This window comes from Zootoca vivipara, chromosome 7 (assembly GCF_965207765.1).
Source record: "Zootoca vivipara chromosome 7, rZooViv2.hap1.1, whole genome shotgun sequence".
NCBI classification, from domain to species: domain Eukaryota; kingdom Metazoa; phylum Chordata; class Lepidosauria; order Squamata; family Lacertidae; genus Zootoca; species Zootoca vivipara.
The window spans coordinates 39,099,590-39,116,001 of NC_142590.1; the positions used below are offsets into that span (position 1 = coordinate 39,099,590).

General features: G+C 40.8%; 2 protein-coding genes across 4 annotated transcripts; one reads left to right on the plus strand and one right to left on the minus strand.

Moving 5' to 3' along the window:
* Positions 1-874: 874 nt before the first annotated feature.
* On the minus strand, positions 875-11,626 carry LRRC42 (leucine rich repeat containing 42). Of its 3 annotated transcripts, none has more exons than XM_035123812.3 (8): positions 11,511-11,626; positions 9,110-9,585; positions 7,141-7,272; positions 6,731-6,849; positions 4,809-4,897; positions 3,147-3,260; positions 2,606-2,690; positions 875-1,709 (listed from the first exon to the last, which is right to left on the minus strand). In XM_035123812.3, exons 2-8 carry the CDS (start codon positions 9,568-9,570, stop codon positions 1,483-1,485), a joined length of 1,227 nt encoding a protein of 408 aa, XP_034979703.2. In that variant the 5' UTR covers positions 9,571-9,585; positions 11,511-11,626; the 3' UTR covers positions 875-1,482. The 3 variants fall into 3 exon arrangements, with proteins under 3 accessions (XP_034979703.2, XP_034979705.2, XP_034979704.2); XM_035123814.3 differs by lacking the exon at positions 11,511-11,626 and adding an exon at positions 10,559-10,616; XM_035123813.3 differs by lacking the exon at positions 11,511-11,626 and adding an exon at positions 10,485-10,616.
* A 106-nt stretch (positions 11,627-11,732) lies between these two features.
* Positions 11,733-16,129, plus strand: IFT25 (intraflagellar transport 25). Its single transcript, XM_035123816.3, has 5 exons — positions 11,733-11,881; positions 13,029-13,135; positions 14,348-14,416; positions 15,095-15,138; positions 15,919-16,129. Exons 1-5 carry the CDS (start codon positions 11,784-11,786, stop codon positions 16,036-16,038), a joined length of 438 nt encoding a protein of 145 aa, XP_034979707.2. The 5' UTR covers positions 11,733-11,783; the 3' UTR covers positions 16,039-16,129.
* Positions 16,130-16,412: the final 283 nt, after the last annotated feature.

Here is a 16,412-nt window from a genome sequence, read left to right on the forward strand (position 1 = left end):
CACCTACCTGTTTACGACCGTTTCGGCGAGCAACCGCCATGGACCCGGAAGTGTTTACATCCGAGTTCTGTGGTGTCGGATGCGCAGACGTGATCTGCGCAGCTCTTGCATGCGCAGAAGCGATCTGTGCGGCGTGTGCGTGCACAGAAGTTCTCTATCAGCGCTTCGCGCACACGCAGAAGCGTGCCTTCGGGGAGCAACTGCTTCAGCGAGCGAACGCCTCCACGGAACGGATTGCGGTCGCAAATCGAGGTACCACTGTACGTATATAACTGTGATAATTTCTTTAACATGATTAGGTCCCCAAGTCAGGGCTTCTCAAACTTCCTCTTTAGCAGGGCCCACCTAAGGGCTGAAAATTGTTGAGGCCCACCACTCACAATATAGGGGCAGAGCCAGCCACAAAATGGTGGCAGATTGATGCGGAGTTTGATAGAATCAGCTGGCAAGTAGGGCTGTCTGACCCCTCCTTGGAAATTGCTTCTCTTGTTCAGTCCGTTTTGCTTTGTTTCTGTATTTTCTCACCCTTCCCTCACACACTGCTGACTACTCTGTTCATTTCTTCTCTCATCCACTCCAAATTAGCATGCTATAGGCTCATTGTCTGACTCCTATTCCCATGTGTGCCAATGAAATGGAAATCCAGAGATCCTGCTGGTCCAACCAAAAGGCTACAGCACACCTAGATGAACATAGGCTATGGCAACTGAGGTCTACAGCTTGAGGGGGGGGGAAGCACCCACTTTGTAAATCAGACGTAACCTACGATTAGTCAAGCCGCATGGTATTACCCTATTTTGAAATACTTTATGCCGGAAAACATATAGTGTTTTGTGTACCTTTGGTGTTCACTAGTTGAAACCACTGAAACATGTTTAAGCATGACAACTAATACCCAGTTTGTTTATAATGTACAAGAGTCAACAGGAGTTTGGGTTGCTCTGAACAATCAAAATCAGTTCAAACAGACATTCTACTTCAAAAGGGATAAAATATATTGTGGATGTATTTATACTGTTTAATTCCTCAACTCCTATGTTTATTTTGTTAAATCCTATTATTTGTGGTTAAGTCTCACACCGTTCCTTTGAGTACGGCACACAAAATATGAGCGCAAACACATAGTGATGACTTGCTTGCAAAATAAAAAAAAAGTCACTCGAGAACAGCCACCACTAAGAGGCTCATATCTAACACCACCTCAAGCAGTTTCTCAAACCTTAGGGTTTATAGCTAAACATGTGTTGTCCTTTTGTAAATGAGCCCTTTGAAAATGAAACAGTGGAGGGTGCTCACCAAAATTTAATCTATCCCACATTATGCATTAGTTGAAAGGTCATCAGTTGTTTTCTCTGATTAATTCAGAAACGGAACAAGTCATTGCTTTTTTGCTTTTTTTGAGGCCAGTTTGTTTTGATGGAAAGCAGAAAATTCAGCTGTGCCATTTTTTTAAAAAAGTGTTTATTTGCATCCAACTCATACTCAGTAAGAATTTAGTAAGTCCCAGTCTGCCACTGAAAAGCTCAGCTGCTTTGATTTAAAACGCTGTTCTTTGTGCTCAGCTGAAGTTCTCTTTTTCTTCGTCTGTAATTCTTCGCTCTTCCCGATTAGTACAGGTAAATTTAACATTTCTGCTCTTGGCCTGTAGAATTGCAGGTTCTCAGAAGTCTCTATTTCAAGAGGTTCTTCTGTCCTGGCTCTTTTTCCATCTGGAAGACAAATTTTATGAAGTAACTTCACATAATTTTGAATATAGCTTAATTTTGCACAGTTCAGTTTGGGTCAGTTGCACTAACAGAAGAGTTAACCTAAAGACGCAGTTTCCAAATACAGTCGTACCTTGGAAGTCGAACGGAATTCGTTCTGGAAGTCTGTTCGATTTCCAAAACATTCAGAAACCAAAGCGCTGCTTCCAAAAATAGTTTGTAAACTGGAACAGTCACTTCTGGGTTTGCGGCTTTCAGGAACCAAAATGTTTGAGAACTAAGCTGTTCGAAAACCAAGGTATGACTGTAGTCAAAATATTTTAAGGGTTCAAAGCTTCTCAAGAATTGCTATTGTGACCCCTCCTATCATTTTAAAATAGAACATAAATGTGGTGATGGTGGGGGTTACCTGCAGCTTCTATGCAAAGGAATACATTTGCAGAAGCAATGTTACACGGAATTCTGAATGTAGCTGCATGTTACTAGCATGACAAAATCTAGGCCTTTATACTTAAATGATCTAGTGTTACATGTTACAAATTGAATGATATTTTCAGCTGTCTTTTTAATTCTCTCCTAACCTATTTCTAATTAATTGCTAAGGTCTAAGTGCTTTGCTCTGACAACAGAGGAGCATAGCGATAATGCTACTTTCTTTGCTTGCAGCTATAAGCTCCTATGGTCAAAGACACAAGCCACTGCTCATGTTTCAAAACCAGCTTTCCTCTTCAGTTCTTGGAGCTACTATGAGCGGTCAGGGGTGACTCTGTACAAAGCTCTACTGACATTTGCTGTTTTCCAGCAGTTCTTAAATAATCTTTAGCTCAGTTTACAAAAATGCACTCCAGCTCTAATCCAAGTTTAGAAATTTGTACTGTATCTCCATGGAAGTTGCTTACAGAAAAGTTGAGCTGCTGTTCGAGATTTCAGGCTTTCTTGTGGTTTAATTGCTTCTTGCACTGCATGCTCCCATTGCAAGATGGTCTGAGAAAAGTAGAATTGCAAAAAAGTTTAAATAGGCAGCACACTTATTCAAAGCTAATAGGTCACCACTATAGCTTGACATTCAGTGTGAATATGAGCTTACAGTTTTTCAAGTGTTGTTTGCTAATGCATGGCAGTTCCCCTGTGATTCAACAGTACTCATCCCAGTGCTGAGTGACATACAGTTGATTGAGCCATATGGAGTTTGCATAACAACTCACAGTGTTTTAAAAGGAAAACTAACGTTCTGTTAAAAAGTGTATACAAGCCTTAATCTACTAATGGAGTATTAATGAGAGGAAGGCAGATAGGGAGATAGAGAGGTAATTTTCAAGGTTCTGAGTCATTTAGAAAATCCCCCCTTTTTACCACATAGGAAAACCACTTTTTACCACATAGGAAGATGTTTGCTATATGAAGTCAAGAAATAGTTCAAGAAGGTACATTAAGACATACCTGCTCTGCCCATCCCTCTGTTTTGCAGCTATTATGATCAAATTCTTTCAAGGGCACTTCTGAATGAACGAGACCCATTTGTGTCTGGATCCAACAAACAACAGCATTTGTGTCCTAGGGAAAAAGATAAACCAAAACAAATCCCCTTAAAGAAATAATTGTCGACTTAATTCCAATCTTCCAATCCGGGCTGTTGTTAAATTTAAAGTTTAATGACACAGCAACTCCCATGTTGTTAAATTATTCCAATCCGTGTTGTTGTCCAAGCCTGTCATTTGAAAAATTGTTAGGCATACTGTTTGCAATATTGCAATGTAAATGAACTGTATTCCACAGATTTAAGTCATTTGGCGATTGATCAGCTTTCGGAGACCACACAATCTCCCCTTCTGGGCCCTAGAAGGGGGGCTGCTAGACATCCATTTAGCCTTCTCTCTCACTCATAATGAAGAAATTCTGCAAACAGATGCACTGTATTTTATCCAAATTATTGTCTCAAGTCACTACAAAGTCAGCCAGCAAGCATCTCCCACTTCCCTCGAAAAAGGGAGGAACTCTCATTTTTCTGTGGTGTGTCATATTAACAAGTGCCATCTTGTTTCTTCACTTATCTTTATCAAGTCTTTCAAGTCTAAGTAAAGCTGCACAATTGAATACTTAATTATAAATAGAAGTCCATCTGTCTTTTTTTTAAAAAAAAGGTTTCTTAATGAGGCTTGGGCGTAGAAAAGCAATTGTAGGTATTGAGAAGAAAAAAAGGATGTACCATAATCCAAACACCATGAGAATCTCTTTGAAATCCGAGCTTAAACACCAGGGACTGTACAATTCTGCAGGTTTTTCCTCAGTCTTCTTCGGTCCAGACTATGTCTGTTTATTGTCCAAATCTAATTATTTTATCAAACAGATATTTCCGGCTATGAGAGTGGCTTCGGAGAGTGCCAGCCGTGTCGTGCTCTGGGACCCAGTGTCCTGCCGCTTGCACCTTGATGCAAGCTGACAATCTTGGACAATCTGCAGGTCTACGAGACAGTCCTCCCCCCACCCTGGGGAGTCTGCCAGGGCTAATTACCCCTATATCAGCCCTGAATTACCGGCACGGCTGAGGTCCGATCGTATGGAAGTCAGCCATTTCTTACCACCAGAAACAGGAAGCCATGTTGGGATGCGCTGGCAAATAGACAGTTGGAAAAATACATATTTACAAATAAATTAGTATTAGATGGATGAAAGAATATATGATTTCTGACATGATTGAGAATCACATAGCCAGGGATGGAGAACTTTAAAGCGATAAGATCGGAATGTGGAAAATATGAGAACAACAGAAGAAACCAGGAACAAAGATACTGGAGATATACTTCAAGAGGTCCAGACTATGGGAAAAATTAATAATTAATAATTTGTACTGTAATTTGGTTTTTTTTAGTTTATTGTTTTTAATTGGATTATGATTATGGATTTGTTAATTGACTGTTTTTATTGGAAAATTAATAAAAATGATTTTAAAAAGGAAAGAAATAATTGCCAACCAAGGTCTGAATTTATCAAAGACAAAATTTTGACTTTTCTTTGAAACTGCAGTCAATATAACATTAGTTGCATTTCATTTCCGTGCTAAAAATGCTCCAGATATTTAGCAGAGCAGAAAAATATGTTCACCTTGAGGCAAGTTCCAGAAATATCGAAACAGTTCAGCTTTTTGAAATGAAGCAGATACCTGAGTCCCAAACGGGTGATTCCTGGATTACCTACATAAAATCAAGAACACTGTATTAAATCTAAAATTAAGCTAAATTACAAAATAGTTTCAAGTTGCACATAAATGATAAAGCGGATTAAGCAAAAGGACTGTCTGTAGTATAGATACAGTCCAGAATAAATCTGCATATACTTTACATGAGTAGGGGTGGTAAAAAGCTAATTGGTTTTTTTCCTGGTAAACACTGCTCTACCTTAATATCTAGATATGGTTTGTTAGTTCCCAGGGACTGGAAGAAAATAAAAAAATACATAAATGCCTACTATATAAAATAGGTACTAATGGTTAAGTCAATATGGGAAGTCAATGTTAATGATGTAATACAGGCAGCAACCATTTTGCACTGGGGTTCCTTTCTGGGCCCCCATGCGCATCGGCGGAGCGCATACTGTATAAACTTGCCCCTTTCCACTCTGCCCCCATTCTGCCTTCTTTCAGGTCCATAATGACCCGCACATTGGTGGTCACATGTCAATTGGATGTGCCTAAAATGGTCACCACCTGTAATAGGGTTATGCAGTTATGCACACTTGGATGAAAACCAAGTTCTGATAGTACATAGTAACCTTGCACCCAAAACTCTCCCAAAACAACAGATTCATTGTGTCTAAAGTATTGGCAGAAAAGATGACTGTCATCTTTCTGGTGTCAAGTGAAAATGCCTTTGGTGGCAATTGGTGGTGATCCTGTGTGAAGGGTGTGGTTATTTTGTGCTGTTTTAATTACATTTTCTTTGAATGAACACTCAATGTTTTATGTTTTGTATTGTTTTGTTGAATTTATGCATTTTGCATTCTGTTACTTTGGGTTTCCTTTTGAAGTGCAAAGCAATCTATACAAACTAACCCTTCCACAGCCATATACAGCTCAGCCTTTCTAAGCTCTACATCAGCGTTTCTCAACCGCTGTTCCGCGGCACACTAGTGTGCCGCGAGACGCTGGCTGGTGTGCCGCGACGTGCGGCGACAAGAAGGGTGATTTACATTGTCACGTGCCTGGCGGCCGCCAATATTCAACAAGCAATATTTCTCCTCCTCTTTCCCAAAGCTCAGTGCAAATGACTGGAGGGTGGTTTTAGAGTCTAGGGAGGCCCCCTAGGGAGGCGCGCTCCAGATCCGCCGCTGGCCCCCCTTAAGCCGCATCGAGGTTGCTCCGCCTCCCCTGCCTCCTTCGCCCGTCCTTCGCCATGGCTGCGCGGCGGACGCTGGGCTTCGCGGTCCGGAATTACTCGCAAGCAGCAGCCAAGGTAACCTTTCGCCTTTGAGCCGCCCCGCAGCTCCCCTGGAAGTGCGCACGCCCTTGTAATCCGGGGGCAGGCAGAGCCTTGCCTGGACTGTACCACTTCGGGCCGCGGGAGAGGAGAATTGGGGGTCTGAAGGCTTCTCCCCTCCCATGGGACGGCAGGAGGGGGATTAATTTCCTCCTTCCTATAGTCAATATAGGGCGGCACAGAGTTAAATTTTTTAACTTTTTTAATGGTGGTGTGCCTCGTGATTTTTTTCATGGAACAAGTGTGCCGTGGCCCAAAAAAGGTTGAGAAACACTGCTCTACATGACAGTTTCCATATTAAACTGTACAATAGAAAATTGGCTATTTCTGTTGCAGAATACACAGCACATTTTGACCATCACTTGTGTAAACTGGACAACAGCTGGTTTTAATCAACAATATTGAACAGCAGCTATTCCGGTTTCTATCTCTCTCTTGTAATGGGTACTCAATAGTGATTAATTTTTATTTATTAAATTCTTCTGATATTGGCAAGGATGAATGCTGGATTATAATGCATATATCCTGTTTCCAACCTGAAGCTATACTTACAAGACAAATCCAATACTGAGAGATTTTCAAGGCCCCTTTTCATCACTCGGACAGGCGCTGTCATTTTGCGAATACCAGCATCTGACAAGCAGTTATCTTTCAGGAGAAGCCGAGTTAAACTGAGATAAATGTAAAAGCTACAATTATACATTTATTTATTTAATAAATTTTTTATATTGTTTGATTTTTTTTCTTAAAAAACAAACAAACCCTCAGAAGCTCTTGGTAAGTAGATGGAAGTTTTGCAAAGCCAAAAGGAAAGTTCTAAAAATAAGCCAGCTGTGTGATAGACAATGAGTAAAATTTGCTGAGTTTCAGACTTTCTGCATTTAAGATTAAGACTGATTAATATTGCTACAGTTCTTTGAACAAGAAACCAAATGTTCACTTCCTCTGCAGCAAACTGGTACCTAGATAGTGTCTTGTTGGTGATATGGTCTAGCAGCTCATGCTCATCTCCAAGTTTACAGAAGGACAAATCCAAGCATGTCAGATCCCGGAAAGATTTAATTTCTTCAAGCTTTTCAGAAATAACTAGGTAACTGTAAAAGAGTAAACACAACAGTAAGATTCTGCACCCTTGTCCAGTTTCTTTCATTCCCATAGATTTAGCACCACCAACCATCTCTGTAAATGGGGGAAATGTCTATGAGATTAGTTTAGTCCAGTTTAATATAATATAAAATAATATAATATGCAGTGGTACCTCGGTTTAAGTACACAATTGGTTCTGGAAGTCTGCACTTAACCTGAAGCGTACTTAACCTGAAGTGAACTTTCCCATTGAAAGTAATGGAAAGTGGATTAATCCGTTCCAGACGGGTCCGCGGAGTACTTAAACTGAAAGTACTCAAACCGAAGCGTACTTAAACCGAGGTATGACTGTATTACAAAGCAACCAAGAATCTCCTCAATGCCTTGATCCAATATTCTGTTTCTGACTTTGCTCTATTCTACAGCAAACCTGGGGTGAGGAACCTTTATCAGCACAATTCCTGGTGGGCAGCCTCCCAAGAATGGGTGAGCCAGAGGCAAAACTGGGCAGAGCCACCAGTATGGATTTTGCCTTTGTACCAGTAGGCTAGTTTCTACACATGCTCACACATCCCTTTCTATCCTCCATCCAAGCAAGCAAGAAACATCATCAGAAATCAGGGACACACTCCACTCAAGCAAAAAATATCTGAGGGGAGTGCAAAGCAGAACTGGTGAGGGAGGTGACCTGGGGAGGGGGGCAGACAGGAAGAGTGCGTTTGGCCCCCAAGCATAAGGCTCCCTGCCCCTATGCTAAATAATCAGCTGTGAGAAAGCCCGATACGAGAAACAGTAACAGTCCTAGTAAGCCATATACTGTATACAGGCTTCCTCAAACTTGGCCCTCCAGATGTTCTGAGACTACAATTCCCATCATCCCTGACCACAGGTCCTACAAGCTAGGGATCGTGGGAGTTGTAGGCCAAAAACATCTGGAGGGCTGAGTTTGAGTAAGTCTGCATATATATATATAACAGAAACTTGTAAAAGAGCATCTCTCCTAGGAAGAATATATTTGGTGCAGATAAGACTATGAAGAAGAAGCCAGTACCCTGTTTCTCATATTTTAAGACATACCCATAAAATAAGCCATAGCAGGATTTTTAAGCATTCAAGGAATATAGGCCATACCCCGAAAATAAGACATAGTGATAGGCGCAGCAGCAATGCCGGCCGCGGCAGGAGGAGGAGGAAAAAAATAAGACATCCCTTGAAAATAAGCCATAGTGTGTTTTTTTGAGGAAAAAATAAATATAAGACGTGTCTTATAATATGAGAAACACGGTATTTATTCCTAGATTTGCTGTGAATAGTACAAAGAACCACACTAATAATCTGAGCCAAAATTTAGTTGTTTTGAAGCAATGTTCAATAAAGCTTATTTTCAACTAATTGCACTTAGGATTTTAAATGTAAAAGGGTTTACATTTAAAGGCCAATACCGAATCTTATTTGTAAGGTGTAAAGCAATGCTATTGTTCCATCCATGTGGAATGCTTTATTTGAGTGGATGTGGTAACCGAGTAATTTCGTTGTTCCTGCAAGGGGACAATGACAATAAAGATTATCTTATCATTACTCCATACAGAAAAAGGTAAAACTGCCAAAACAATAAAAAAGATAAAATAAAGCTTTTAGTTGGATGCCTTTCCAAAATGGTTTATGCTCCAAATTCAAATGCTTTGAAGCACTAGGAACAGCCAGAACAGGCCACTCAACACTATTCTAGCTTATTCCCTTTGTATCCTTTTAATTTAGCTCTAGGTGGTGTGATTTGCTTCTTTATTGAGGACTCCCTTAATGGGGGTGCAAATGTAGTACTATAAACAAGTTATGTATGCTTACCCATTTTTCAAGCATAGAGACTGAAGCACTAAACTTCCATAAGCATCAATAAATTTTTGCAAAGCACAGAGTCCTGTTCTTGGTTCTGTAAATTTCTGTCTAGCATCTGCTGCATAGAAAAGCTTTTCGGCTATCTGTTCTGGAAAGTCAACCAGTGAGTCAACATGATGAATGTTGTCAGCAATGTAACTCAGAACTAGGCTGAAGAGAGATTTAGCAGAATAGCGAAGATTTCCCTTCTTTGTGTAAGTGAAGATGAAGTGATCCGTCCTTCCATTGTCATTTTCCCTATTCACATAGAGCTCAACAGAAAATCCTTTGGAGAAGAGTCTTGAAGGCCTTGGCTTTGGATCACTGTTGTTTATTCCTGGTGCTTCATTTGCCTTATATAACTGTCCATTTTCCCGAACATATACAGATCCTCTATCTGGAAAGTTTTCTGCATAGAGATAGCATGACATTCCTCTTTAAAGTTTCTGAGAGAGGAAAGAAACAAGGTAAAGCATAAAGCAAAGCAAAAAGGGATTTAATCTGGGAAATGTCTCTGTGTGTGATTTCTACAGGGTCACAAATATGCTAGAGTTTACACTTTTTAAAAACAAAACAAAACAAACAACAAACAAACAAACAGAAAACAAGTTCTCAATGGTTGATATGGATAAGCAAAGTGGATACTTGAGACAGAATTCCATTTCTTGGGGGGGATATATAGGAAGAGATGAAAAAGCCATTGTTTCAAAGTGGCCAGGCATTCTTTCCTCACTCCTTAGTTGCACAGAATTTTGAGTTGCATCCTCCAAAATAGAGACAGGATTGTATCTATGAGCAAAGAATGAAATCAACCACCACCCCTAGCCAGTTTAAAGGCTACAATCCAACAAATCTTGAGCTTGAGGAAGTCACACCCAGGATCACTACTACCCACATTATGCGCTGAGAATGCCTTCCAAACATTCTGGATAATGTATTTTTATCCTACTGGTATCCCCATCAACGGAGCCCAAGGCCACAAACGGCAAAGTAACAAAACAGCACAAGTAAAAACAAAATCAAAACATTTAAAAACCAAGAACATCTAAAAGCACACCCACCCACCCGCCTTAGTGTGTGTGAGTGCAAGGGTGATGCAATATATTCTTTTAAGTTAAAAAGCTCCCTGCACTTCAGATAACTGGGGAGAGGGCACTAAATCCTTTCTTTCAGTTCTATTACACGCGATGAGTTTTTGTTTGGGGTGCGGGGGAGGGGGCCATTCAAATACATGACAGAGACTTCCCCCGCCTCGTCCTGCACGTCTGAATGCAGAATGCCCACAACTCCACTCCGCAAACTCGCAGACCGTTTCGTGACCATAGACATAATAAAGACAAACTACCGAAGCGCCGGGGGGTGGGGGGAGAATCTGCGCCACTGAAGCCTCAGTCCTCCAGGCTAGCGGGCAATATGCACCTTGGGAGCCTCGGGGGCTTTCGGAGACGAGGCAACACCTGCGCGGCTTCCCTTGTCTGCAGGCGCAGAGCCCGAAGGAGTCTCGGAAGCAACACGCCCGAAGTCCACAAATATAGGAAGAAGGCGAGAGTCATTTGCTCTCTCATTTGCTGCGTGATTTTGGGTCTCGTCTCCTATTATTTTGTATGGTCGGGCTGCAATCCTACCTTACCTGGCATCAAGGCCACTGAGGTCGGGGGGGGGGGGCTCACATCTAAGTAGACATATGTATAGGATTGCAGAGTTAGAGAGGCAAAAAGCTCGGTGCTATTGCACGAAAACTGCACGAGGGGAGGCTTTAGAAAGGGCTGGCGCATTTAACTTGTAACTTGAGCTGGTTTGGCTGCACACTCAAGCCAGTTCAAGTTTCTGACTGCGAGGTGTGCGTGTGATAGACCGCTGTCACAGCCCTACGTCTGCAAGTTGCAATACAGAGATAATGGTAGGATTCAGACTACACGAGTCCCTCTTAACAGCCCGATCTTATGCACGGCGACTTAGAAGTAAAGCCTCGATGAACTCAGCGGGACTTACTGCAGCAATGGACGTGCCCAGGATTTGCTCTCAGCAGGTAAGGGTGCCTAGGAGTGCAGCCTCCGCTGAAATCAGTGGCGCTTCAGTTAGTCGCCGTGGCTAACTTTAGACACTGATTTCAACGCAAGGATGGCTGCAATCCTAAACCCACTTACCTGGGGAGCAAGGACCATTGGATTCCCTAGGACTTACTGCCGCATAGGCACCATTAGGATTGCGTCTGGATCCAAACCAACAACTTCGAACTGTTGTCTGCCATTTGTAGCATACAATTTTCAGATGCTTCTCTGGTGGTGGTGGTGGGGGAGTCGCATTTTACACGAGAGCTGTCGCCCGAGTCAAGAGAAAACACGTGCTCCACCAGTATTTGCTTATATACCTTTTGAGGTGCCGGGGTGCTCGCTGCTGCTGCTGCCGTTTCGGCCTCCCAGGTAGGGATTTCTATTTCCTATTTCCTAGGATCACCCATCCGTTTTGCCGCGGAGACGAGAGAAAACATGGCGACAAAAACAACCAGGAAGCAGCGGAGGTACGGTAGAAATGGCCGGTCACGCCTCTTCCTGGGTTTTCCCTTAGAGTCGGGATGGGCTGCTAGGCAACCGGGCAACGTTTCTCCGTAGATGCAAGAGGCCTTCCCGAGTGTGGAGAAAACATGAAATTCACGGACTACTGCCTTAGTTCCGAAGGAACCGATGTGATTCAAGCAACATCAAGTGATGAAAAATACCCGCCAGAAAATATCACTGATGGGTAAGATCTTGATCCTGATGAAGTAGCAGGCTCTCGCCTCGTAGCGCCCGAAATACGAACACGTTTGCTATTACAGTATATATCATGAGCTTTCGTGGACTAAAGTTAACTTTTTGGTATATATATAAAAGGTTTGCTTTCATATTAAGGAATGGTTTTTACATCCTCTCCTCGCATAATTATTTCCTTTGGGTTGGACGTAAAACCCATCCATTTGGTTTCCGAAATGCTTTTAAATATGAACTTGAGCGTCATGGAAGAATATAGTATTTGTAGCTAGTGGTTTTTTTCACCTAAAAAATGTTTAGGGGTACTCTCATTTTCCTACTCATATTGAAATACTGCCCCTCAATGAGGCCAAACTTAGATTCACAAAATGTTTAGGGCTATGCGTACTCCTGTGCCCCCCCCCCCCAAGAAAAAAAAACACTATTTGTAGCATTTGTGTCACACATTCAAATAACATAAGGCTGGCATACTGTAAAGGCTGAAAGAATTAGAGTCTTAACTTGCTCATGGATTTGTCACTTTTTAGAAAATATCATCCCTTAGCTGGGCGTGAGAGACTAGGTCATTTGAAGGCTGGATTTTTTAAAAAAATTATTAACGGTTAAATATAAATTATTTTTCTACTGTGATGAATTTGAACTCTATGGTTTAATGAAGGTAAGGTCAGAAGTGAATCTTTTGACAAGCCATGTATCTACAGTACTCAATAGTAAGTCCGATTGGGTACAATGAATGTTATTTTAATGACAGATCAAATATATTAGCTTGTCATTATGACATATAAAAACACTTCATATTAAGTTGTACCTTGTCTCAAAAAGTGTAACATCTATAATCCTATTCTGGTACCATGTAAAATATAATATGATTCCCCCCCACCTCCACCCCTATCATTTAAGGTCCTTGATATCACTGTTTAGGAACCTTCCATAGAATATCATGGAAGAATTCTAAATATATGGTGAAAACAGTAATACAGTTAATGCTAACGTTTACTATGTTAAAATGCAACATTGGTATTGGAATATTGGATATCTTTATTATTGTAAATTGAATAAAATTTCTCTGTTACAGACATATCTGCAATATATTTCTAACATTTTGCATTCATACGGGATATTTCACTCTCTCTTAACAGAAAATCTGAAACCTTTTGGACAACAACTGGGATGTTTCCACAGGCATTTATTATTTGTTTTCATAAATGTGTAACCATTAGCAAACTCACAATCCAGTGTTATTGTGGTAAGTTGATGTTATACAGCTAGGTTTTCATTTCTGAATTAGCATCTTTCTCTGCAAAAATATGTTTTCTTTTTGCTTTAGGGTGCAATCCAAGCCCTCCCTCCTGCTGGTGGGCTTTTGTGTAGCAGTGGATCTGTATTCCTGCTTCTTGTGGCCATAGCCCCACAAGATGGTGGGGAGAGGCAGATGAGACCCAAATTAGACTAGATCACTGTGCCAGCTCCAGGTCCCAGTGCTGTTGCGTGACATCAATGATTCTGGCTTCGGATCCATAAGATTTTGGGCTGATTTAGCCCTGCCCCAGCCCACCATTGGAGGCCCTGTTTCAGTGCCCTCCACTGGCTACTGTGAGTAGGCAGCTCAGCTCACCACCCGTCCACCCATTTTGGGGGTGCGTGGGGAGTGGGAAATTGGTTCTGACAGCAGCCCTATTTGGCAACTGGCGGGGGCACGCACAACTAGGAGAGCTGAGGAACACTGATCAGTGAGGTTTTGTATAGGGTTCTGCACTTGTGGTTCTATATAGGTTAGAGCAGCTGTGCAGGAAACACTGTGTGAATGTGGGTGTGTATGAAAATACAATGGATAAAATACAACCACTTGTGGGTGTTTTTTTTCACATGGAGAGAGGATTCAACTGATTACAAGGTTATAGATACTTCCCAAATGCAACTCAGCCTAGAGATTTTCTGTTTTTTTAACAGTTCTAGGTGGCGCTGTGGGTTAAACCACAGAGCCTAGGACTTGCTGATCAGAAGGTCAGCAGTTCGAATCCCTGCAACGGGGTGAGCTCCCGTTGCTTGGTCCCTACTCCTGCCAACCTAGCAGTTCAAAAGCACGTCAAAGTGCAAGTAGATAAATAGGGACCGCTCCGGCGGGAAGGTAAACAGCGTTTCCGTGTGCTGCTCTGGTTCGCCAGAAGCGGCTTTGTCATGCTGGCCACATGACCTGGAAGCTGTACGCTGGCTCCCTCAGCCAATAACACGAGATGAGTGCCGCAACCCCAGAGTCAGTCACGACTGGACCTAATGGTCAGGGGTCCCTTTACCTTTATATCTGATACTCTCTGTGAATTTGTCATAATTAATGAAATCTTAGACATGATTGAACATTAATATGCTAATGTAAAGGCTAAGTACTACTATGTTGATGAATTTTGTGTGAAACTAGGCAGACTTAACCTAGGATTTCTTTTCTTAATACTGTCCTTAGTGCAGACATTACGGATTGAAAAAAGCATATCTAAAGATCCAGTTGATTTTGAAGAATGCATTGAAAAAGGTAATTCTTTACTTGATGTAACAGTTCTAATTAGGTGGATGATTGCAGTTTGATGTACAAATCAGTTAAGGCTGCAATTCTCTCTGACTTATTAGAAGGAAGTCCTATTGAACTCATTTGGAATAAGTGTGCATATAGGATGCAGGACTAGGATCAAAGCAGACTTCTGTGATATCTACCGGTAAGGAACCAATGGCTGGCTCTCCACAACTTTCAGATGCTGACTTGTTGCAGTTGCCTGCTTATCATTTGTGTTGTGCCATTCATTTAGTGCTTTTTATATTACCACATCTTATAGGGTTGTTGGTTGCTATGGTTATTCAGATATTGTATATGAAGCACTTGGAGCACTTAGCAAAAGTGCTGTATAAATATCTGTTACTATTTGGAACCCAGATGGTAATTTCTTACCTTCCATGACAATATTTTTCTGGAAAGCTATTAAATGTTTCTTTTGTCTATGTGTGCAATTGGTCTAAGAGTAAACTATTTTTAAGTGGCTTAAATTGTGGCCCTAATGAAGCTTGTGACATACCATCTATGGAGTGTGTTAACTTTATTGGAGTTAATTTAGCTCTTTACTAGGATTATGAGTTTTTACACTCCAGTGAATTTTCAGATCCAGAATCCAGACATCATGTTACATATTAAGGTGCTGCTTGTTTGTTTTATGTTCAGAGCTGCAACATAAAGAAGGAGAACTTCAAACAGAAGAATTTTCTGTAAGTATATGCCATCTAGCATCTAGAATTTTTGGGGAAATCTTGAGTTAGCAAGGTAATGTGGATGTTAGTAGGAGCTTGATAAAATCTGAAACAATGTTTTCATATTCCTACTATTATATATATAAATGCCTATGTTACAGTTAACTGCTAAAACATAGAGGCCTTTGACAGTCCCATATCTGGACCAAAGTACTTTACACTTTTGAGTGATGACAGTTACCATTAGGGATTATGAATACTGACCGGTTTCTGTATTTTTGGACATTTGCAGTGTAATCCTAAACATGTTTGCTAAGAAGTAAGCCCCATTAAGCTCAATGGAGCTTACACATCAGTAAATGTATTTAGGATTGCATCCCCTGTAATGTGCAGGATTGTCAATATTCATAATTTTTTACATTAACTGTATTATATGTGTATGTGTGTGAAAAGGAATTGTCATCAGCTCACTCCTGTAACCTGAGTGTAATTTTGGGAGTTTTATACTACGTCTTTAGTATAGCAAGATTTAGATTCGGATTCTTTCTAGCATACAATGTTTTATTTTTCAATTAACTAAGTATTACCGTGCTGAGTATCGAACAACTACAGAATACATTTCATCTAAAACTAACTGATTTCGAGTCTCATTGATTTCAGTTTTCGTAAATTAAAAAAACTCTTAAATCTCTCACATTGAAATTATTGGCATTGAAAAATGCATCACTTGCAATGAATTGTGCCCATAGTTCTATAACTATTGATGTTGTTATTATTATTATTATTTCTTTTTGGCAGTTTCCTGAGATCCAAGCGACATACTTGCGATTCATTATTTTGTCTGGCTTTGATGCTTTTGTGTCAGTTCATAGGGTGATAGCAGAAGGATTAACACAAGATAGTGAAAACCAAACTTAATGTGCTGCAATCACAACTGTATAAATATTGTACTGACATTTGTATTCTAGATTATGCAATCCAAGCAGTAAAGTATGTTTTCTAAACTGTGTCTTTTGTGTAGTTTTGTCACAGATTTTTTCCTGTTGGTAAATTCTGTTAAAATATGATACCTCTATTCCACTAGAACTCACCACTTCCCTAATCTAAGTTTATAAATGGAATACTCCTATTCACTCATGTCCTGACCCCATTTGAGGGACGTTCCTGACAACCTCCATTAATTTGAGACTGTTCTAAATATTCCTCGCATTTTGGCCACTTCAGTTCTGGAGTTTTAGCCACTGTTATGCATCAAGAGGTCTTCCGACACAAAGAAATTTTACAGTACTGTC

Excerpts from the sequence above, each read along its gene's own strand:
- LRRC42 (XM_035123812.3), bottom strand. The coding sequence starts at position 9,570 with ATGTCATGCTATCTCTATGCAGAAAACTTTCCAGATAGAGGATCTGTA. Across the intron at positions 4,898-6,730 it reads CTCAGTATTGGATTTGTCTT|GTAATCCAGGAATCACCCGT; the intron begins GTAAGTATAGCT and ends GATTTTATGTAG. Across the intron at positions 3,261-4,808 it reads TTTCTGGAACTTGCCTCAAG|GACACAAATGCTGTTGTTTG; the intron begins GTGAACATATTT and ends CTTTTTCCCTAG.
- IFT25 (XM_035123816.3), top strand. The coding sequence starts at position 11,784 with ATGAAATTCACGGACTACTGCCTTAGTTCCGAAGGAACCGATGTGATT. Across the intron at positions 11,882-13,028 it reads CCAGAAAATATCACTGATGG|AAAATCTGAAACCTTTTGGA; the intron begins GTAAGATCTTGA and ends CTCTCTTAACAG. Across the intron at positions 13,136-14,347 it reads CACAATCCAGTGTTATTGTG|TGCAGACATTACGGATTGAA; the intron begins GTAAGTTGATGT and ends TACTGTCCTTAG.